At 40.2% G+C, this 23,078-nt stretch overlaps 1 protein-coding gene and 1 long non-coding RNA gene across 8 annotated transcripts in view; one reads left to right on the top strand and one right to left on the bottom strand.

The window, feature by feature from the left end:
• The window catches only part of Celf2 (CUGBP Elav-like family member 2), a 511,103-nt gene that overhangs the window by 486,306 nt on the left and 1,719 nt on the right, over positions 1-23,078 (top strand). For 4 of the 7 annotated variants that reach the window (XM_033761820.1, XM_033761818.1, XM_033761821.1 and 1 more), the window contains 4 exons: positions 6,762-6,893; positions 13,743-13,940; positions 18,249-18,392; positions 21,655-21,826. In XM_033761820.1, the coding sequence (XP_033617711.1) occupies positions 6,762-6,893; positions 13,743-13,940; positions 18,249-18,392; positions 21,655-21,782 (602 nt within the window). In that variant the 3' untranslated portion in view covers positions 21,783-21,826. Of the gene's footprint in view, positions 1-6,761; positions 6,894-13,742; positions 13,941-18,248; positions 18,393-21,654; positions 21,827-23,078 lie in introns of those variants that run through there. The other 3 variants (XM_010621371.2, XM_033761819.1, XM_010621373.2) reach the window with 3 other exon arrangements.
• Positions 1-23,078, bottom strand: part of LOC104860250 — a 41,514-nt gene that overhangs the window by 1,752 nt on the left and 16,684 nt on the right. The gene's annotated exons all lie outside the window — the stretch shown is intronic.

Genomic DNA, 23,078 nt, shown 5'->3' on the forward strand with positions numbered 1-23,078 from the left:
TAACTTAGCTTTTCATTAGTACATTTGTAGTACATAATGTCTGCATTCCTTGTGGGGAATTGGTACATGTACATAACATTCTATTTTTTAATCCTCTTTCTATTTAAGGTCTGTCTCCCTACTTCCTATTGTCTATCTTTTTAAAAAATTATTTATACCTTGGGATTCTCATAGAAGAGAAGTTATGTGATATTTAAGCTTATATGTCTGATTTATTTCATTATCATTATGGTCTCAAGGTGCATCCATTTTCCTACAAATGACTCAGGTTCATCTTTCATTCTAGCAGAGCAGTGCTCCATTGTGTATGAATACATTTTCTTCACCCATTCCTCTATTGATGGATATATAGTCCATTTGCAAGATTTAGCTATTATGAATTGTGCTGCTATAAACATGGATATACATGTATCACTGTAATATGTTGTTTTCTATTTGTTCCACTAGTATTTAAGTGAGTATTTTCTAGCATAATAAATTTCTTCAATTATTTTTTTCAGTGTTTTTAAAATGTATGTCCTTATTCTCGGAGTTATAATCTTGATCATCTCAGACTGTACTTCAGTTTTACATTCTCAATTTCAGTAAGATATACAAATGTTCCTCCTATATAATTCTTTCACTTCCTACCTTTTTTTGCTACCACAGTGGTATACTGGTTCATGAACATAATTTGCTTTATAATTTTTTTGAGGAAGATAGCCACAGTTGTATTTGTCACCCGATGTGGAGTTTGTGAATAGAAACAAAATTTTGTTGAATGCTTTTGAGAACCAAATTGATTGTGAACAGAAGCATTCATGAACCAAGGTATTACTGTACTTACATAAACAGTATGTCTGTGTATGTTAAAAATCCAACAATTATCACTAATACTTTACATAATCTTTTCTTTAAAAAACTGAAATAAACAAGTGCATATTTATGATTATAGATTCCATTTGTAACCTTCTAATTAGCTGGTTTGAGTTACCATCTTGTATGATATCCCTACTCCAGTATAATTTTGCCCTCATCTACCTCCTTTGTGCTTTTATTGCCAAATATATTTCAATGTGTTACATATCCCACAATTATTTACATTGTTTTGGTCAATTCTTTTTTTTTTTTTTTTTAACCAGGGATTGAACTCAGGTCCTTGCATTTGCAAGGTAGACAGCGATACCACTGAGCTAAATCCTCTGGTCAAGAGATTTTTAATTAGTTAAGAGGAAAAATCCAATTATACTTTTATTGTTATATGTCTGGCTATAGATGTCTGTGTTTATTTTATTTGGAGTTTGTTGATTTTCTCAACTTTGTTAATGTTTCTCATCAAATTGGGGAAATAAGTAGTCATCATCTCTGAATATTTTCTAGTCTTACTACATGTATGTTATTGTGCTTAGTGGTGTGCCATATTCTGATGGTGTTTTTCTCTGTTCTTCAGAATGTATAATATTTAGCAGTATTTCTTTAAATTCACTCATTCTGCCTGTTCAAAATTGCTGTGGAGCCCTAAAATAATTTTTTTTTCATTTCAGTTCTTTAGTTTTCAACTCTATTATTTGTTTTGCTTTTGATATTCTTTGATGACAGAATATTGTCATCATGCCTTTATTCCTTCCTTTAGTTTTCTGAATGTATGTAAAACAGCTGCTTTGATGTTTTTATCTGCCAAGTCTGATATCTGGGCCCTCTCAAAGACACTTTCTGTTGTCTACTCTTTTCCTACGTATGGATCAGTTTTGTGTTTATTATACCGTTTTGTTAACTAGACATTTGAGACAATATAGCACAGCAATTCTGGATATTTATCTTCCTCATCCCCTCCATGTCCCCCTTTCCACAAATTGCTTCCTTATTTGGTTAGCAATTTAGCAAGACTGGTTCTGTAAGGTTTATTCCTCCAGTGTGCATCTGTTATTCCTCAGAAGGACTGTCCTTGGGCTATTAGTGACACTTTTCATTTATCAATGGTGTCATTCTTCCAAATGACTCTTCTTGCCTTTTTGGCTGTTTGATTATTTGTTTGTGGCTGACTTGTCTCTGCTATCATCACACACAGCTTGCAGTCTCCCTAATTTCTAGTTGTTTGCTCTGTTGCTTTCGACCCTATGATATACACTGCCCTGTGGTTTGACCTGATTTAAGTCAGGCCCTTTTGTTCGAGTAAACCTTGAGCTAGTCTGAGGTTGCCCCAACCCCAGTAAACTCTGTTAAAATTTCAGCTGCTTTATTATGCCATCATGGACTATTGGCCTGATCCCAATTGCTCCCCACCAAAATGTTTATTGTTCTCTTAGGCTTGTACTGACCCACTCTCTGTTCCAAATAAATGCATTCCTCGTGGAAGAGCTATGGAGCTTTGCATTCCCACAGCCTATCTCACCTAGAGCAGGACCTCTTGTCAGTGCTCCGGAACTGTTGCAGGGACAGCAGCCTGCTTTTCTTTGAATAACAACACTGGTCCACAAGAGGGTTGCACAGGGTAACACTTGGCCTTCTTGGCTTGCCTTTCTCCACAGAGAACCCCCAGCCAATAAGTGAGACAGGTGAGAGAGAAAGGGGCCAGTGCTCCACACACACTCACACACACACACACACACACACACACACACACACACACAGGCCACCATACTCTTTATCTGGAAGTAGAGCTTTTACAACATAGAATGGGGAGGGGGGTAGAAATGTTGGAAGTCTGCTCTTCCCTGGGAGACCACAGCCCTGGATTTGGGGTTGTAGGGGAAAAGGAACCCCATCTTCTTGACCCTACTCATCTAGAGTACAGCTTCTATCACACTGAACAACAGAAGTTTAGGGGAGTGGAGGTATGGGGAAAGAAGCCAGTTATGGTTGTGGTTCAGATGTCGCAGATTGTCTCTGCTCTTACCAAGAGTTGGCAAGTTTTCCTAAGAAAAATTTTTCTTCATTTGCACATGTACTTGGACAATCTTCAGAGGCTTAAACCTCTGAATTTTATAGTTTTCCTTCCCCAGTTATAGTTATTTCACCGGTAAGAGGGTTCATGGATACTTTTATACTGCTGTACTAGAAGTGCTTCCCTGGTACCACCTATAATTGTTAGAAAAAAATTCAGGTTTTTAGGGCTGGTTTGGAATCAAAATAGGTATTAGAGGTACTTTTTTACCCCCTTACTCATTGGCATAGCAGTTTGGTAAGGACTTTTACATATAAGGATCAGAAATATTCTAAAGGAAAATATACCAGATATGGGCAGAGAGTGAACTTCTGTCTCTAAGTTTAGGTGAACTAAGACCCACCCTCATTTAAGAAACTGTCTAGTAAATTGTTTACATATTTAAATTCCATCAATAACTAGTGGATTAGAAGAATTCTCAGAAATTAATGATTAAATATATGGCAGTGCCCAGAGAAGTAATCACACTGAAGGTGGCTTTCACCTTAAGGACATTTGGTGAATCAAATGAAGGGCCAGAGATTTAGCTCAGTGGTCCTGCCGCCTGCCTCACAAGTGCAAGGTCCAGAGTTCAATCCCTGGTACCAAAAAAAAATGGAATGGCGAGTCAGATGAACTTGGGCATCACTTCTCAAAGCTTCTTGGGATTAAGGAATACAAGGAAGCCCAGAGCCCACCTGAGGACTCTACAGTAAAAGACGACCATCCCCACAGAAGTTTGATACTCCGAAAGTCTGAACTGTTAGCATAAGAAAAATTTCCCTTCAGAAACTGTAAAGAAAAGTGCCTATCTCCAAATTTAGTGCTGAATACAGAGAAGAGAATTTTTCCTCTGAGAATTGATGATAATAAACCAGGTCTAACATAAGCTTGCAGCTAAACCTTATGTTATCAGAAAGATCGGAAATCCTCAAGCCATTTAAAGCTGTCTCTGAAAGGACCTATTTTGAATCCAGGACTCAGACTTTTCAGAAATAATGTTCCAAGATAGGTAAACTCACAATTTTTTTAAAAAAACACAAGTAAATTAAGGACCAAGAGTAAGAAGCCACAGAGACATAGCCACCATATTTAGGTCTACTAAGACCTCACATACTGAGATTCTCAGCACACAAAGGAAAGGAAATACATTTAAAATCTTTACAGAAATTTTAAAGGATTTGAAAAAAATAGCAACTGATTATTAAAAATATCCAGGCATTTTGACAAAATAAACTTTTAGATATGAAAATAATAATTATAAAATTCACTGGATATATGTTTAAAAGCATATTAGATATAGTTGAAGAATTTGAACAAAATAGTTCATGAAATAAATTTTTGTTGGATATTACATTGATATTTATTTATTGGCACATTTTACTGCCTTCTGGCTTCCGTTATTACCATTGAGTAGTCAGATATTAAGAAAACTGTGTTCCTTTGGGGATTTTTTTTCCCCTGTCTGGCTTTTTTAAAGAACTTTTCCTTGTTTTTAGTGTTCTATGTGTTTTATTATGGTAGATAAAAATTAGAGATTTGTTTTTAGTTTTCCTGCTTGAAATTCATTGAGATACTTGAGTATGTGGATTTTTGTCTTTTATCAGTTCTCAAAAAGTTCTTGGTCATTAACTTTTCTCCTATTACCTTATCTCCATTCTCTTTTTGCCCCTCAAGAACTTCAAGTAAACCCATGTTAGATCTGTTCCATGTAACTTAACCTGTCCTATTTTCTGTCTCTCAGTTATGCATTTGTCTTCCAGCTCACCAAGTTCTCACTCGACTGTAAAACCAAGTACTGTAATTCATGTTCACTTTGTTATGCACAATAGTTTTGGGGTTTTAAAATCAAATTCCTTAATTTTTAGAACCGCATATGGAAGTATGGGAAGGGACGTGAAATGTAAGGTCTGTACCTTAACATCCAAAGAGGGGACAGGCTGGCTCTTAAACACTCCAGAATCTGGATGTGCTTTTATAGGATTTTTGTTTTGTTATTGCCTCTGCTTTGTGCATGTTAGAAAAGTTTCTTGATACAAAAGGACTAGAAAAATGAACATTACATATGATTGGCATTTAAGTTCTTTTTCAAAGACAGTTGAAAAGGTGTCAGAAGCCAGTGCCATACATGAACAGAAATTTGACAAGATTAATTTTTTAGGAATTTAGCTTGGCATAAACCAAAAGGAACTATACACAAGGCACAGTGCTGTGTGGTCTCTGAAGACAAGAGTTCCTGGCTGTCCTGATGGAAAGGAAATGCTCTGGATTTTACAGCCAGACATGGACTAAGTGCTTCTTTCAACAGTGGTCAGAATCAAGTTTAGCATTTATCTTCATCACCATAACAAAATGAAATTCTGTGTGATAAAAAGATCAGATTATAGAGCCGTATGAATGAAGATACTTGAAATATTATTTAAAGAAGCAACCACATATACAAAAGAATCACTTTGGAAACCACTTTGGAAAACATTAGGCAGTTCCTCAACATGTTAAAAACAGATTTATGACATGATCCAGAAATCCAATTCCTAGGAACTAAAGAGAACTAAAATGTAAGCTAGGTGTGGTGGGTCACACCTGTAATCCCAGCCCTTGGGAGGCTGAAGCAGGAGGATCGCCACAAGTTTGAGGCCAGCCACAGCTATATAACTGAGGTCAAGGCCAACCTATACTACAAAGCAAGACCCTGTCTCAAAAAAACAAAAGAATTAAAATGTATATCTATGTTGTACACAGTTGTTCATAGCATCATTAGTGGAATGGAAGGGGCTGGGGATTTGGCTCAGTGTTTCGCCGCCTACCTCACAAGCACAGGGGCCCGAGTTTGGTCCCCAGTGCCAAAAAAAAAAGTGGAATGGAAGGATAAAGAAACCGTAATGCCATCTATCCATCTATATAATATTACTCAGCAGCAAAAAGGAATGAACTACTGGCACATGCCATAACATGGATTAGCCTTCAGAACGTTTGCATGAAGTGTAACATGTCTCATTTAGGCAAACCCATAGGCACAAAGTAGATTGGCCGATGTTGAAAGGGATGGAGCAAGAGAGTAAGTGCTAATGGCTGTGCATTTCTTCGAGGGTAATAAAGGCGATCTGAAATCAGGCAAGCTTGGACAGCTCTGAATACACTGAAACCCCACTGAATTGTGGGTTTACCCTCATAAATTTTAGGCCATGTGAATTATATGCCATGAAAACTGTTATTTTTAAAAGAGGAACAGGAGGAGGAGAGGATTTGTATCACAATTATTTTGTTTCATACCACTCTTAATAATGCCACTTGGGTAACTAAAGTTTTCTGTCAAATTCAGGAAGTTGCATGACTTTTTTTCCAAAAACCGAGAAATGCCGTGCTATCTGAAGCAGAAACAATAAGGAAGCCAAGAAATTGCCATTTTAATCCACTACGCCTACCCCTCGTAGTTGAAGTAACTTTCCATCCTAGATGACATGGTATCCAAGAGGACAGATTCTCCTCCCATGGGGCTAATAATGGAGAATCATGCAATGTGACAGGCCTCCCATTTCCAAAAGTGCCCCCACTGACCGGCAGCGAACAGATTTACTACTGGAGAAATCCCTGTAATGGAGTGCACGTGTGTGTGCATGCGCCTGCAGTGCTGGGGTCTGAATCCCAGGCCACTGTGATGATCGCTTTAATGTAATTGTCAGAACGGTCACCGGTAAGTACGATCCCGTGTGTACTTCCACGCAGACACAAAGGAGTGATGTGGGCCTCCAGTGACTAAATGATTTCTCAGTTCGTCTGCTGGGATGACAACGCTTACTTTCCAGCCCGGTGGGCTTTCACTTATTCTTGTGCTTTCTCTCTCCCTTTTTCTTTTCAGTGGCTGCTTCAACCCCCAACTCCACTGCTGGTGCAGCCATGAATTCCTTGACCTCTCTTGGGACTCTGCAAGGGTTGGCTGGAGCCACTGTTGGACTGAATAATATTAATGCACTAGCAGGTACCATAAACAGTGAGTATTTACTGCTCTGGTGGACAGCCTTCCCCCAAATTCTCCACAGAAAATGGTCAGCCAGAAATGACCTAAAAAGGACATGGAATGGGGAGAACTAAAACTTGGGATGGAGGAGCACATGCTGTAATAAGGAAATGCTATCCACATTCATTTTGTCTCAAAAAACGTTCAACTACTTACCACCACCACCACCCCATTTCTTTTCAATATGTATTAAAATAGTCATCCGTGGTTTGCTGTGGTTGACAGATATTTTAAGGCTTCAAGGAATTTGGTTTGGTTTTAGTTTTCTTCTTCCCTGCTGCAAGGAAGTGTGTTATAATAGAAAACCTAATGGAGTAAAGTCAGGAGCACGCTCCCAGTAACTGTAAGAGCTCAGGTGGGTCACTGCTCCCTCTCTGGGTTTCTGATTCTCCATTGGAAAACAAAGCTCTGGATCAGACGATCTTAAAGGTACCTTCCAGTTTTAAAACGCAAAGATTCTTGACAACTTTATAGAGGGAGAAAGGAGGCCTGGGAAGAAAGGAAATGAGGTGGAGAGGAGGTGCTGCTTGAAGAACCTTTATTAACAGTGACTGTGTGCAGGGGCAGCATTTTACTGGTACAGAGAAATGGGTTCTGAGGCAAACTGCTTACCATATTACCTGTGTTCTTAAACCCATGGGCTCACCAAAGAACTCTAGTACAGCTAACCTGTACTTGTTCCTGTCACTAAATTTACCTGAGGAATAGTACCCTGTCCCAAGAAGAAGTTATATTTTAGGCCTGTACTTAATGTAGGACCTGGGGTTGGGGAAACTGTCCTCAGCACATGGAGAGGACACCTGGTTTGCCTGCACTTCCAGTCAGTCCCCCTGGTTGCCCTGGAAAAGACAATCCCAGGAGAACTAGGATAACCAGCAATCTGAGATTTGGGCCCCAGTTACATGCCATACAGCCCAACTCACCTCACAACTGCCTGTTTTAATTTGTAATAAAGGCATCCTCACTATTTGACCTACTTTAAGCCATGACTCAATAAGTAAACTTTTTTTAAAGCCAAAAACAAATTTATACTTTAATAGTTCAGAAAGAATATCATGCAATATTTTTGGTTAAAAAAAATCCTAAGACTCATTCAAATATAGATTAACTTGTATAATCCTGATAAGAAGATAAATCATGTTTAGAAGTAGGAAATTTTCAGAATTCGATTGCTCTGAGGAAAAAAACTCAGACTGTTTTATCTGATCATAGGAAAAATAAAAATGATGGCTCTTCAGTAGCATATAGTATATGATGGGTGGTAACCATGTGAAAGATGAATGTTTTATTCCAATTAAAACTGCCTCCAGCTTTTACGTTTTCCAGCAGACAAATAGGAGCCTCATTGCCTTGACTCCTGCTCCTGGTATTGCTCCTCTTTCTGACCTTGTCCTGCAGAAGTGCCAGCCCACATATCCTTCACCCAGGCTGAGGACGTATGTGTTCATCCACATCCCCTCATGCTGCTTCTCTTGCCCCAGGACCTAGTTCCCCTCAAACAAGGACTTTGATTTGATCGCCTGCCTGTCCTTGGTCTGCAGAGTAACAGGCCAGTGGGGATGGTTGTCCTCCTCAGCACGTGCTCATGACTGCTGTCTGTACGTCCTCTTGTCTGCGTCCTGCTCCTCCCCACCCTACTCTGTTGTATGTTTCTGGGCTTTTACCATCGTAATCATGAAGACCACAGAGGGACTTTGTGGAATGGCAGAGAAAGCAGAACTAGTTCTTGTGTGGGGTGTTATGTTATACCACATTTGCTCTGGCAAGGACAACAGGTTTAAATTGCTTTGCTTCTTTTAATTCTTTGCCATTGGGTTCGCTGAAGAATGTATAGTTTACAGGAAACTGAGAAAGAATGTTTCTGGTTCCAGATAACGCCTACCAGTCAGTATGAACCAGGAAAATGTTTAATTAAATCAAAAATTATACACAAATGGAAATAACATTGCTTCTCATTTGATAAGCGTTACTACTACTGAGCTCTGTTACAATCTCAAAATTGACTTGGAGTTAATATTTGCTACTTGTCTCAAATTAAATATCAAGAGGAAACATTCTAGATTAGAGTATCCTCTTTTTGGAACAGAGTGTTCGCTTTCAAGTCATTCCTCAGCAGAACTGATAATGCTACCTGTTCTCCCGGATAGCTCTCAGAGAAGTTAATAAAAATGGCTACGTGGACAAAGACACATTCTAAAATAGTTGACCATAGCTTCCATATCTTTGCTCTTTTCTGTCCCATGAGCCATTACTTGATACCACAAGGACTGTAAAATTTCATTTTAGGTTTTTTTTTTTTCCCCTAATGGAAACCAACTCTTTCCATGGACAAAGAAACAAAAAAGAAAGTAGGCAGATGACTTGCCTTAGCCTAGATTTGACCTTATTCCCTTTCTAGAGGACCCCATTTCTTCTGAAAGATTCTGGTTTGTAGATAAGTTAAAATGATGTTTATATTCTTTTTCTTCCCTAATACATTACTGAGTGAAGATGCTTTAAAAAAAAAAGAAAGAAAGAAAGCTCTCTAAAAAAGCAAGAACTAGTAAGATCAGAAGGAACATGGGTAATTCAGGGCTTTCACCTCTGGATTGTTTGAGGGTTCCCTGGATACATTTTATATATTATTATCTGAACTAAGATGAAGAAAAATCTTTGTTCAGTTATGTCTGCCCAGAAGTTTGTACCTAACTTGGTATGCTTACATGTAAATCAAGTAGCACCCTTATCATTCCTTGTATAAACTGCATAGCTCTTCCAAATAGCTTACCATATAGCACTTAGAATTATGAGTACTTGAACATAACTAGCCCGAAATGCCTGGTGAGGAATGTTTATAAGATTATTTTATGTAAGGTAAAAGATGATGCTTTGGGTATAGTATGGTACTTTGTCCCTCTTAATCTGCATTTCAATTGAATTACTGTTCTAACCTGAACTCTTGGAGTTTACTAACATGTATGGCGTTAAGATACATACACCAATGCACATAGTGCCACACACCTTTGTGACCTAAACACAGGCATATGTGAAAGTGTCACTGATTGTATTCATATTTTTTTATTTCTCTACCCTGGCCCCAGACATTTTATACTTAGGTTTTCATGTAATAGCGTGTAGCTTAGAATGACATACCTCATACATACAAAGCAAAACTTATCCCAGCAAACAAGTTACATATCTGTGAGACATACTTACATTCCTCACTTTTCTTATTTGGTATAAAATGTAGCAGAATGGCTTACAAATCAGTAGTCTGCGTATGGTACTCCTCTACCTCTGATACTACTTTTCAGTACCAACTCCATGGTGGCCTCTAAAAATATTCATACTTATACTTATGGGTATGTATGTCCTTTTAACAGATTTACTCAGCTCACAGCTTTTTGCTCTCTATCATTTGAGGGCCTTCAGAGAATAATTAGGAGTAAAAGCACATAGGCTACTTACCAACTGCTCTGACGGACCATTACAGAGACCTCCTTTGCAAAAGTTTATCACACCTATCATATTATTCCTGCCTTCATCAGAATAGCTTGCATGAGTCTAGATTAAGTAGGCAGAAACAGTCATGGTCCTCCATTTGGCCTTTTCAAAGAAAAGCTCTGTTCTTTTAAGTAAAGCATTTTATTCAACTCAACTTACCCCTGCTTCTATTTTCCAGAGCTTTTAGAAATAAAGTACCAGGTATTATCTTTGATATAATGATTATTTAATATAGAGTGATATCAGGTAATTCACAGGAATTACTGTCAAACGTTCAAGTGTTCCTTGGATGTCTCCTCAAATTCTGCCATGTATTCACTACCCTTTCTGCCCTTGGTTTTGCAAACAACCGTCACCCCAATTTTCCAGGGTAAATTTTCAGTTTTAGCATTCTCAATGCACTTGCCTTTGTTAGAATTTCTGCCTTTATTTTTATCCTAATGATCCTATACCATAGAGAAGGCAAGCTCTAGGCTGGAGATGCCAAGCTCTCCCTTTCTTGTTTATACGTCCCTGACTAGTCCCCTTTTGGCATTCACTTCCCATCCACTGGATGCCTCCTCTGCTACTTTCCTCCCTTCCCCGGGCAGATAGGCCAAGCATACAGCACCAGCAGAAGCAAACAAGCCTGCAGAAAGCAGATTTTCCCTGAGGTGTGGTGTGAAAACACCACCCACCACTGGGACCTAGAGGCAGGAATGATGGAGCACAAGGCTAGAACTACAACCCTCACAAGAGTCCTGGTTAGTCCTGAAACACCCTTCAGACAGAGTATTCAGGAGCATGAAATTTCATTCTGTTTCTGTGTTTTGAGAAGAAAAAAGTTGGCAAAACGAGAATGACTTTAAAAGATAATCCACCTGACCTGGATAACAGAAAACACCAGACAGAAGGAAGGTGGGGTACCAGTGACCACTACAGAGAGGCCTCCTGGAGAAGATGAGGGCCTGAGAGTACAGACCACAGGAAGGAACTTCTGTGTGGCTAAATTGCAAAGCCTGAAAACCCTAAGACCCTTACCTGACAAGATGTAGAGATGCGGCAGTCTTGTCCATTCCGTGCAATGGCGGGGGATTCAGAGCTCCACATTCATCATAGTGCAGCCAAGGCCTTCAGACTGTACTACTGTCAGGCAGCTGTGCTATCCAGAGCTCCCTGGGCTGCCACATACACTGAAGAGAACCACACACCCAGAGCATGAGTAGAGTGGCAGAGCATTGCTCACTGTCCTGTTAAAAATGCTTCCTGCACAGGAATCTGAGTTTCCAGAGGGTTTGAGCACAAGACTTGGTCTCTATCTCCAGCACCTGTTCACAGACTGAGAAAAGTAGAAACAATAGAACTCAGGAGTGCCTCCTTCCTTGCTGTGTCACTTTATACCTTCCTCTCACCTCTCTCAAAAAAAGAAACATGGGTAATAGTGTTTGCATAGCACAAATTTTGGGAAGTAAGGATGAAATGGGACCAAAGAAGGAAAAGAGTAATGACTCCCCAGCCTTTTAGTAACCATAACAACAGGAATGGGAGCAAAGAAGAGAGACAGTGAGGTAAATGTGATTAGTTGGTGTCTGAGCAATCACTCATATTAATTAGCAGGACAAACTATTTCTAAGCTCTTTAACAGCGATTATTTGCATGACCATTAAAAAAAAAAAAAAGAATAGACTCATGCTAAGAAGTGCAAGCAGATGCAGGAGGACCTCTTGTCTTACTCAGGCTTGCAGGATCTGCTTGAAACCACTTCCTTTCTCGGAGGGCTGTTACGCCGTTCTCAGGCCCTTCACACCTGCCTCACCAAGCTGTGCAGCCCTCTCTGAGGATGGTGTCTTCTGCACCAACCCCCACAGCCCAGCTCTGTCTCCTCAGGCCCCACAGCAGGAATTCCACACCTGAGGCACTGTGAGAGCCTTCTACCATTAAGCTATGGTCTAATTTATATCTTGCATGTTGTCCTTTTGATCTAAGAGATGAAGTTGGCAAAATAAGAGAAGCACGTATGGAGTAAATAGGACATGCCCTACCTCCTCTATTTCCTGTGGATGGCAAGCAGGAACAGTTATAGGAGTGTTAAGGTGATTCTATTTGATTCCTCTGTGTAATTTGCAAGCATCCTTATCTTAGCTGTTCTCTTATTCTCATTAGACTTCTTACCAATTTTCCTCAGTCAGTCATCTTGCTATTTTAATACCTCTAATCAATAACCCTAATCCCAACAAGATTTTCATGAATGCTTTAAGTTTTTCTGAGAAACAGAACTTTTGAAAATCTTTTTAGTCATAAAAGGAACCATGGGCAATTGTGAGGTTACCTCTTCCATTTCCTGCATTTACATGAAAAGTTAACACTCTATGACACCCTGCTTGTTTTAACTGAGCTCTCAGGGAAATGTGACACAATCAGCAACCAGAATAGAACAGCCAGGATACATAGACAAAATCAAGAAAGCAACTAACTCATCAACATCCATTTCCCATCGATTAATAGCAAGGATCCAACACACAGACAGTGTCACTGCAGTGGCTGGGAAAAGATAACATGAAGCTTTTTCACTGGCACAAACCAGGTACCCAGACAGTGATTACTAGACATGTGTGGGTGCACATATGTACAAAAGTGTGTGCCAAGACCACACCATTCATGTTCTACCCTTCGACATGGCATAAGTAGCCTGAGTTCTCTGCAGATATGGAACATTCACTCCTACTCCTTGGTTTTTAAATCATCTAGGCCATTTATTCGTAAGGTCCTCATCCCTGACAGCAGCTCTGTTTCATTTAAGAAAACCAGTTAATGTCACTGCTGACTCACTGGTTTTCAGAGCACAGAACTTGTCCGCTCTGCCACTTGCTCATCAGACAGCTTGAAGGAAAAAAAAGTTTTGTTTTATCCTCTGCCTCCTTAACCCCTTGAGCCATCCCATGGCTCCTCAAAGAGCCCAGTAAATGGATTTAAGTGTACAGATGTCATGATCCTCTGCCACTAATTTTTTTTTTTTACATGCTTCTAAACTCTAAGAAGCAGAAGGCTTTTATTTCAGAAAGATAACAGTGGTACTTGCCAGTAGCACACTGCATGGAATTAAGATGTACTGTCTAACTGTAGTGCCTCGGTGAATTGTGATTACTGGCCTCAGGAGTGAAGGTTATCATTGCTTAGGTCTTTTTCCCATTGTTGTGATTATTTCCTCATGGTTTCGTTCTGATTTTCTGTTGGTTTAATTGGTGTGCTAGCTGCATGCACTAGCTGTTGTACTTGTGTCAAATGATTCTCTAACTTCCTTTGGAAAGCACTAATGAATAAGTGCTATTTCTCTTCTCTATTGTTGGGTTTTTTGTAAAGTTGCTCAAATGCTCTCAGGTATGGCGGCTCTGAATGGAGGACTTGGCGCCACAGGCTTGACGAATGGCACAGCTGGCACCATGGACGCCCTCACCCAGGCCTACTCAGGAATTCAGCAGTACGCAGCAGCTGCGCTGCCCACTTTGTACAGCCAGAGCCTGCTGCAACAGCAGAGCGCTGCAGGCAGCCAAAAGGAAGGTACGTGCCTGCCCTGGGCCCCACGCCACAGCGCGCCAGGGCCAGTCCTACCCACATTTGTCTTTAAAGCACATTTAGAAGACACTGAATTGAACTCACGTCATAAGAAAAGTCAGTTATTTCTAGTGTTCATGTTTTTAAAAATTGCAAGCTTAAGTCATTTGTCTTCTGTTCATCTTTTCAGTTTTCAGCTTTTAAGCTGAAGCTCTCAACCATTGTACTTTTACTTGCATTTATTAGTTGCTGCCATCAGAAATTTGTGAGGAGTCTCCCCCCTCAGTCAGCACGGACGTCATCTTCTCTCTTAATGCAGAAGCTCCTCTTAGCAGGCTTCTGTGAGTGAAGCGTGCTCCTTCCTGCACCCCCAGGGTCCCCAAGTCCACTTCCCTGTGATCGTGTGCCTGCCAGTCAGTAGCCAGTGCTTCTCGAGCTGATGGCGAAATCCACCCTCAGGGTCAACTCGGTCCTTAATTGGGGTCTTCTGGGGAAACAAGTAACTGATTGATTCCCTTGCTTCTCTGCCAATAAGGCAAAATAAAGTTCAGGAAGTTGATGCTAAGGATACATTAAAGCCAATTATAAAATGGTTAATGACAATCTAAATATAGTTTGTCACCATCCCTTTTGAGGCCTTAAGTTGCCTTAAAATAAAATCAGCAACAAGCTATTCTTCCTGACTTGTTTCGATCATGGGAAAATAAGCTAAATTAGAAAATTAATGAAGATTTTCTAGTTTCCTTTCTCCTTTGCCCTTACCCCCTAGTTCCAAACTGCTTTTGTCTATTCTCTCTCTCCATATATATATATGTATGTGTGTGTGTGTGTGTATATGTATGTATATATATTTCAGTACATTTTAGATATACAATACAGTGACATTCATCATTGGGACCTTGTACTTTTTACATGACAAATATTCCTAAGAGCATGATGCCCTGTTAAAATCATTTTACTTTGAAAAGTTGTGTGATTTTTTAACAGAACACAGCTTAAGAGATACTTTTTTTTTAGGTTTTTTTTTTCCTTTGATAAACAACATAGAGATCATTAAGAATATAAGATACGTGGTTTTTTTTAATCATTTCACTTCTCTCTTTACTCTCAGTTGTGACTGTTACTGTATGTTTTTCCAACATGCAATCATTCAGACAATATGGAAAAGGGACCTTACCGTATCACCACCACAGGTCCTCCCCTCCAGTGTTTAGTCCTTTTGCCTGGGGTCTGACTACCATGGAGACAAATAAGATGGTAGGAGAGACCCTGTGAGGTGCTATCCTGAGAGACCTTATGTGCTTTTAGAGAATGCTGGGCACCTCTCCATCATCTAGCAAGGCCTTAGTTATTTATAGCTTGTGCCACTGAGAAAACACACAAAATTCAGGGGCGTTAAGAGGTCCCTAAAACCTTTTTTTTTTTTTCAGTTGCTTCATTAGTGCCTTATGTTTCTTTGTCTTGAGTTTTAGGGATTTGTAAAATAGGTCAAAATAACTATCACCTATTCCTGATTAACATAGCTCAATTTTAATGTGTTAGTTTAAATAAAATGTAATTGAAAAGGTAAATTATACTAGGAGAGGGGAAAACAGTGAATTCTACTAGCAAATAGATTTTGACATTCCTATTCTAGTTAGTCCTGTAGTCAAGAGAACTAAAAAGGCATCTTAATGTATTTAGTCCTATACCTGGTATATTCCTCCCTCCCCAACACAAAGAACATGAGCCGGTCTGTCTTGTAAATAAATGCTTTTAACTTTTTCCCAAATCTTCTGAGGGGTTGTGACACCCAACAGACTGAAATGGAGGCAAACTCACCACCTTTCTCAGCATTCCTAAATACCCTCGACTACTCTCTCATATCTACCCATCTTCCTTCATTCTGAGGAGGCAAGTCTCTCACACACACACACACACACACACACACAATTTAGGGCTTCCAGGGACCAATAGGAAGCCAGAGGCACTGACGGTCTGGTACAGCTTTGTTTCTGCAGACACTCCCAGTGTTCCTGCTACATCACGTACTCTGTGAGAAATACAAAAGATAGACACTCCCAACTAGCTGGGACTAGCAGTGTAACACCAGTAACTCTCCCAAGTTAAAATGACAGGTAGTAGGAGAAACTAGACAAAAGGGTGATTTGTGGACAGGGTTTTATTACTTCTAGATGTAGAGAAAAAGGACAATTCACATGCAGCATCATCATGGGGAAAAGGTAGTGGCCACTTCAGTTGCATAGAAGGGAGGCTTTCCACATGAAATTATCTTTTCCTCATTTTAACACCAAAAATCTAGGGATTTCAGGCCAGGGATTTAACTCAGTTGTGCTACTGCCTGCTTTGCAAGTACATGGTCCTGAGTTCGATCCCCAGTATCCCCTGCCCAAAAAAATCTAGGGATGTAAAAGATAAAATAGTGTCTTAATGGGCTGGAGATTAGCTCAGTGGTGCTGCCACCTGCCTCTTAAGCACAAGATCCAAAGTTCAATCCCTGGTACCAAAACAATACATTTTTTTTAAAAGTAGTTTTTTGGTGATAAAAAAACAGGTTTCTTGGGGCAAACCAGAGATGCCGTTGATTTTTTGGGGGGAAATAATGAGTGAAGGTGCAAGCCTTCCTTCTATCTGCCCGTGATTTTCAGAGTCTCCATCTGGCATAGAAACATACAAAATGTATATAGAATGCTACGAGGCCAGGATTATTCAGGCATACCCAGGAAACTGTCGTGGGCATGAAATGTTATTTTTCCCAGGCTTCAGGAAAAGATGCACTTCATAATTCAGCTCAGGCCACATTAATCCCCATTTGTACATTTGGATCTTTCATTCCGAAGGAACATCAAATCTGGTGGTACTAGATTTGACAGATGTGCATATTGCAAAGAATGGGCATGGCCCAGTAACACCCAGAACACCCAGTTCCAGGGTTCTTGATCTATCATATTAAGTAAACCCCATAGTTATATCCCTTTGAAATGCAGGCTGCCTCCCCTGCACTGCAACAGGGGTCCATCTACATAATCTGTGACCAGTACAGAAAGTTCAAGTACTCACGCAGACACATCTTGAAGGAAGAAATAGTTTATGTCTGGCTTCAATCTTACGTATCAAAGTCTTCCTTGTGAAAGTCCCATTCATTGGGGCATTGTGATTTTATGGGAGCAAGAAAAGAAACTTGCACATTCTTTGCAGAGGTGTTTGTGCACTTATTTTTACACAGATCTTTTTATCCCCGTTTTACTTCTCTTCAACTCATACACAGCCACCTTTCCCACCTCTCCAGGGAAACCACTGTAGCCTGTGCACTGGGGCTTCACAACAGGGCAGACAGCCCTGGTTCCTCTCCCGTGAAAGCCAGTTGCGGATCCACATACCAGCTGCAGAACTCACTTCACCAGCTCTGCGAGCTCCCTTTCCTCCTTCACAATGTCCAAGAGACATCCCACCTTTCTTCTCCACTCAACATAACTTGGATTCCTTATTTTTAACTTTTGGACAGCTGTTCTACAGGAGGGCAGAGCATTCAGAGAATAAAATGGAGAGAAACTTACAACAGCTTACTCCCTGCACCCAGTGTAACTAAGAAGATCTCTCTTCTGTCCCTATTTCTGGTATTTGCTGCGAAAGGATGGGTAAAGAGTAAGAGTTTGGCTTAGCTCAGTCTGAGAAACTCCATATCTATTGCATTCATTTCCCTGTGGTATAATTCTTATCAAAGTTATGGGAATCTAACTACCTTTCTTTCCCAGACATTGACTGACTGCCAGTCATTTCTAATAAAGATGATCTTTATACTATATTAAGATAGTTGGCAAATCATAGCAGGCTGGGTAACTGGGTAAATGATTAAGAAATGTAAGCAGCATTGCTGCTATGTTTATTATTTTAAATTTCCACAATTTGCTTGGAAAGCATAGAACATTCTCTTTTCCTCTAAGAGATAGCCTGCATGTACGAAAAAAAACATGGTCACCCAGGAAAAACCCAATGCCTAGATGCTCTACCCCTCTCCTGCCTACTACTACCATCTTCACCCCCACAAAGAGGTGAATCAAATGAATGCTGGCACGCAGGACCCACAGAAGATTCTGAAAAGGAAGCTGTGCATAGCGGTATGGTTTTGGAAATGAGAAACATTGGAAAAATGAGTGCTTCCCTGAAAGACATGCCAGCTCTTGACATTCATCCATTTACTCTCATAAGAGAAAGCCAAATGTTTAGCCTACATGTTGTTAAACATTCCTAAGAAGAGGCCTTGGAAACTAAGACTTGAGGGATACCTTACACTGATTTTTTCTTCCTCTCTAGGTCCAGAGGGGGCAAACCTCTTTATTTACCACCTTCCACAGGAGTTTGGAGACCAGGACATTCTGCAGATGTTCATGCCTTTTGGAAATGTTATTTCTGCTAAAGTCTTCATTGACAAACAGACCAATCTGAGCAAGTGCTTTGGTATGCAAAAGAAACCAAGTTCGAGTCTTCCAGTAGGGTTCCCAAGTGAGGGAAAAATGTCAATGACCTTTTTGGAGTCAAGATAGGGCTTTCCTATGTGTGTGTTGGGGAGGGGGGTTCTTGATTTCTGAATATGAGTAAGCAGATATAGGCAAAACTGTTTAATCAAAATAAAAGTGAAGTATCTGGGAAATTCCCTTACATTAGGTAATATTCTGTACTATACTCTTAAAGCGTTTTACTATATATCTAATAATTTTAAATTGTAGAGCAATAACCATTTCTTCAAGCCTTGTAAAGTTACCCATAAAGTTTTATCAGATGGAAATACAGTTAACAGACTTTAGCTCAGTCTCTGTTGATACCGAATGTCATACTGAAGACACTTCACCACTAACTCCTCACCACTCCAGGTTTAATAGGACTCCTACATGTTATCCTGGGAGGCTTCCTGTTCAGTGCCTTGACACACACATACATTCACAAGTACAGCTGTGGCCACATCACGATTCCGAGATGAGTCTCATGACTACACAGAGCATGCTGATGGGAGTAAAGGTCCAGAATTGGGGCTTACAGTATCGGCAGGAGCCACACGAATGGTACAGAATGGTACAGAGCACAGGAATGACCCCGTGGACCATGGCTCTCCATGCTGCTCAAAGCCAGCTGCACTGGCCAGTGTAGTTGTCAAACCACCCTTTCTCAAGCAGCTCTCTCAAACTCTAGACTCCTGTGGCACTGTTTTTTCCTCCCTCCCTAAGAGAGTAAGGAAAGTTCACAGCATGTGCTAATGTTTTCACACTGGGAGGACAGCATATCCCCCCCCCCCGCAATCACTTTGGCCCGCAAAACAGCTTAGGGGCCATGATGTTGAGAGCACATATTACTCATTTGGTAAGTTCTGAACCAGTTTCATTATAGCACTGGCTTTAATCAGTCCTGCAGTTTAACAGTCATGTTGGCAGTAAGCAGTAACAGCAGCATAACACAAACTAGATATAGCCAGGAGAAATAAAGAACTGTGTGTTGCAAGAAAAAAATATTGAAGGTAGGATGGTTCTCAAACAGTTGAAACCTAAAACTTACAAGTTGGCACACTGGCAGTGGGTCCCAAGTCCAAAGAGAATGGTGTGGCTTCCAAACCTGCATTATTGTAAAGTCTAATTTCTATGCCATCACCCAGGAGCTCTGAGGCTCCGCCGCCGTTAGGGGAATTAGAACGCCAACCATTTCACGTCACTTTCACCGTAGTGCGAAGGCTGTCAGCCCAAACCCATTTTCCTACTGCTGCTGCCGTGAGGACTGTGTGCACTTTTTGTAATAGTTCATGGGAGTGACATGGGAATGACGTTCCATAAGGTATGTGTCAGCATGAGCTTACCTTTGGGAGGCTTTCCTGCCCAAGACTGCGAGGTAGCCTTTTATATTTTTTTAAACCAATGAACAATACGCCAGGCTTATTTGGAGATTGGAAAAGGACCGTGCTTTGGAGTTTGAGAAAATATTATCTTGAAAAGAGATCATCATCAGTCCACGAGCTATTTAACTAACGTGTTCATAATAATGCAAACTATAGCTATGAGAATCAGAACACTTTGAGATGGCATTAGGGGCTGGGTTTTAAATTTATAAAAAGCCTTAACACCCTAGATTTCCCAGAGCCAGTCTGTTTTCTCAGGGCCACGTTTTGCTGGAGTCCTAGTCATTAGATGACAGCCCCTCCTTTCATCTGTGCCTGGGTTTTGTTACCCATCTCACTCTTGACTATTTCCCCTCTTTAGTCATCTTGCTCCTTCTGGATGAAGACCCTCGGGGAAAGCAGTCAGAACAGAAATCCTGGATTTGAGATCCCATTTTAGGGGAATGAGAATTGATAGGAAAGTAAACTAGTTTTGCAAGACAGCCTGCCTGAGAAAACTTTTTCTGCCTTACGCTGTATGCCCACTTTTATCAGCTGAGAGGAAAATTCAGCTCAAAATATTTTTGTCCTTTTCTTTCTCTTCTAGTTTGTAAAGGATTTTCTCTTTATCATTAAAGTTTAAAAGTAGATAAATGGAGATGGTATAGAACCTGAGCAGGTGATGTCAGAACTGAAATTAAATCTGTGTAACAGCTTCCTTTCGACACTAGAAGTCAGCAGGGACTATACAAGCTTAACACTTGTCTCAGCTTTAACTAAAGCTTTGCTTGCACCCCCTTTCTGGGCCTCACCCCTCAGTGTTAGAACAAACTATATGATCATTATTCTCCTGTTTGAGTCTCGGCAGAACGTCATTGGTTCTTTTTCAAAAGCATACCCTTCCTGTTTTCTTGGTGGTAATGGCTGCTGCAGCAAAAAATACTGGGAATTCTGTTCGGATGGGTAAGCCCTGAGCTAGTTAGACTATATTTCTACTTCTGAAGGGGACTTTGAATGGTACAAGGTAGCAGTCTTGTTTCTGTTCAGTTTACTAGAGCAGAACTCTGAAGAAAAATGCCCAAAATTTCCCTGAATTCTTCACAGAAATAACTCCAAAGTGTTACAAAATCAAGTATAAATTATTCTAATTCAATAGTGAGTTAATTCACTAATTCATCATAAAGCCAAATGGGTATAGATTCTTTCTAAAATATACAGATATGGACCAGGGATTTAGCTCAGTGGCAGCGCACCTGCCTCACAAACACGGTCCTGAGTTCGATCTCTGATCTCAGAAAATAAAAAAAAGATAGATATAGATATAGATATAGATATATACATAGATATATGTAGATATATAGATAGAGGCAGAGAGAGAGACTGGAATAACAGTGAAGGTCTTTGATAGTATGTACCTTACCAGCCCTTCCTTAACTCTCCTGCTTTTAAGCCTCACCTGGGTCGTACATGGGAGCTGCTGGGGCCTCTTTGAGCCCTGGAATACTTACACTACTGCTAATATGAGCAGTGCTCACCTATCTACCCGAGGTTCAAATAAAGAGAACAAATTCATTCCAACAACTGAGTTTGAGATTTTAGTCTTCTGGGGAGGGGTTTTATGTCACATACCAAATTACCAGTCCAATTAGCTTTTGGCTACTTTTACTCAGTGGACATTTCTAATGTTGTCCCTTAAACGTGTCCCTAAAATGTTCGTGCCACACCGTAAGTTCAGTAGTACCAAACAGACTGTGGGACTGGCATCTGTTAGCATTTGCAGTAACACTATGCTAGCCATCCCTGGAAACGTCCTTTCCATCCTGACTCCCTCTCCCTCCTTTTCCTCTGTTTATTTTCCAGGTTTCGTTAGCTATGACAATCCAGTCTCTGCACAAGCTGCAATCCAAGCTATGAATGGCTTTCAGATCGGCATGAAACGCTTGAAGGTGCAGCTGAAACGCTCCAAAAACGACAGCAAACCTTACTGATCCTAACCCCAGAGGCTCCCAGCTCTTATTTTAGCTTTCTTAGGGTAAGTCCCACGAGCCAGCCTGTTCTCAACAGGGAAGGCAGAGGAGGACCACATTGCCAATTCTTACCAAGAGAGACGGTTATTTCTACAGTAAGGCCTCCATTTCCCCCACTCACCCCCAGTTTACCATAAAACTTGGGCTACCTTATTTCTATTGAGTAAATCCTCCTCCAGTTGTGCCACTGTATTCTCCTTGTTTTGCAATTTGAATCTCCTTTTACCTTTTTTTAAAATTGGTTTTCTTGTTTTTGCTTTTTTAAAGAAAAACATACACACAAATAAATGACATCTTGAGAATTTAAAAGGCAAACAAAAGCTAATGTGCAATTCTAACTCTGAAACCACTGGTGCCCCAAGAGCACTGCCTGGAGAATTCACCCCTTTGTCCGCGCCACCTGCCCCTCCGGAGGGCCCCGGCGGTGTTTAGAGTAACGAGGTGGTGGCCTAGCAGAGGGAGAAGCCAGGAGAAGCACTTAACACACCACAAAACGTCTTTCCACTACATCGGTTTAAGAAGTAGGATTTTACTTTAGGGTTCAAAAAAACATGACACTTACTGGTCATATTGGTCATATTATTACACTGGTTGTCTATTTTGTTATTGTTTTATTTTTGTTTTTAGAAAGGATTAATGTAAAAAAGATTTAGAGATCTGTTTCTTAAAGCTACAGGGTTTAAAAATAAAATAAAAATGAGTGAAAATACTTGATGTTTCTTGAAAGATAAATTTAATAATAATAAATAAATACATAAATACATAAATAAAAAAGCCACAGGCCTGTAAATTTTATTTGTAAAAAAAGCATTTCTATTTTTATACAAAATTTTTACTGCCTCAGAAATAATGGAAGTTATTTATTGCCTATTGTTAACTTATTGGGTACCTAAAGAGCAGTTCTCTGTCTAGCTAGAACCTTCTGAAGTAGTCTCTAGAGGAATTGTTCTAGGAATGGGCTTTTTTTCACCGTTGAACCCTAGACCTAAAGTTCATGCTTTATCCTCTCGTTGTTCGTATCTGTCTGATTATTTTGTTCGTAATTTCCATTATCTAGTTTACAGTTCAGTCGTCTGACTTCCCCGTATGTCACCTTTGTTGAAACTGGACCCTTGCCCCTGTCCCTTGCTAGTCCCACACCCCAAAGCTCCGGAATCCATCCCCTCTCACTCTCTCCAGATGGATTCTCTTGGGGTTTCATTGTGCTGTGGAAAAAGTGTAAGAAATGCAAATTATGTGAATGGCTGGTAGACTCCC

This window comes from Fukomys damarensis, unplaced genomic scaffold (genome assembly GCF_012274545.1).
Source record: "Fukomys damarensis isolate Sample0158 unplaced genomic scaffold, DMR_v1.0_HiC HiC_scaffold_10, whole genome shotgun sequence".
NCBI lineage: Eukaryota > Metazoa > Chordata > Mammalia > Rodentia > Bathyergidae > Fukomys > Fukomys damarensis.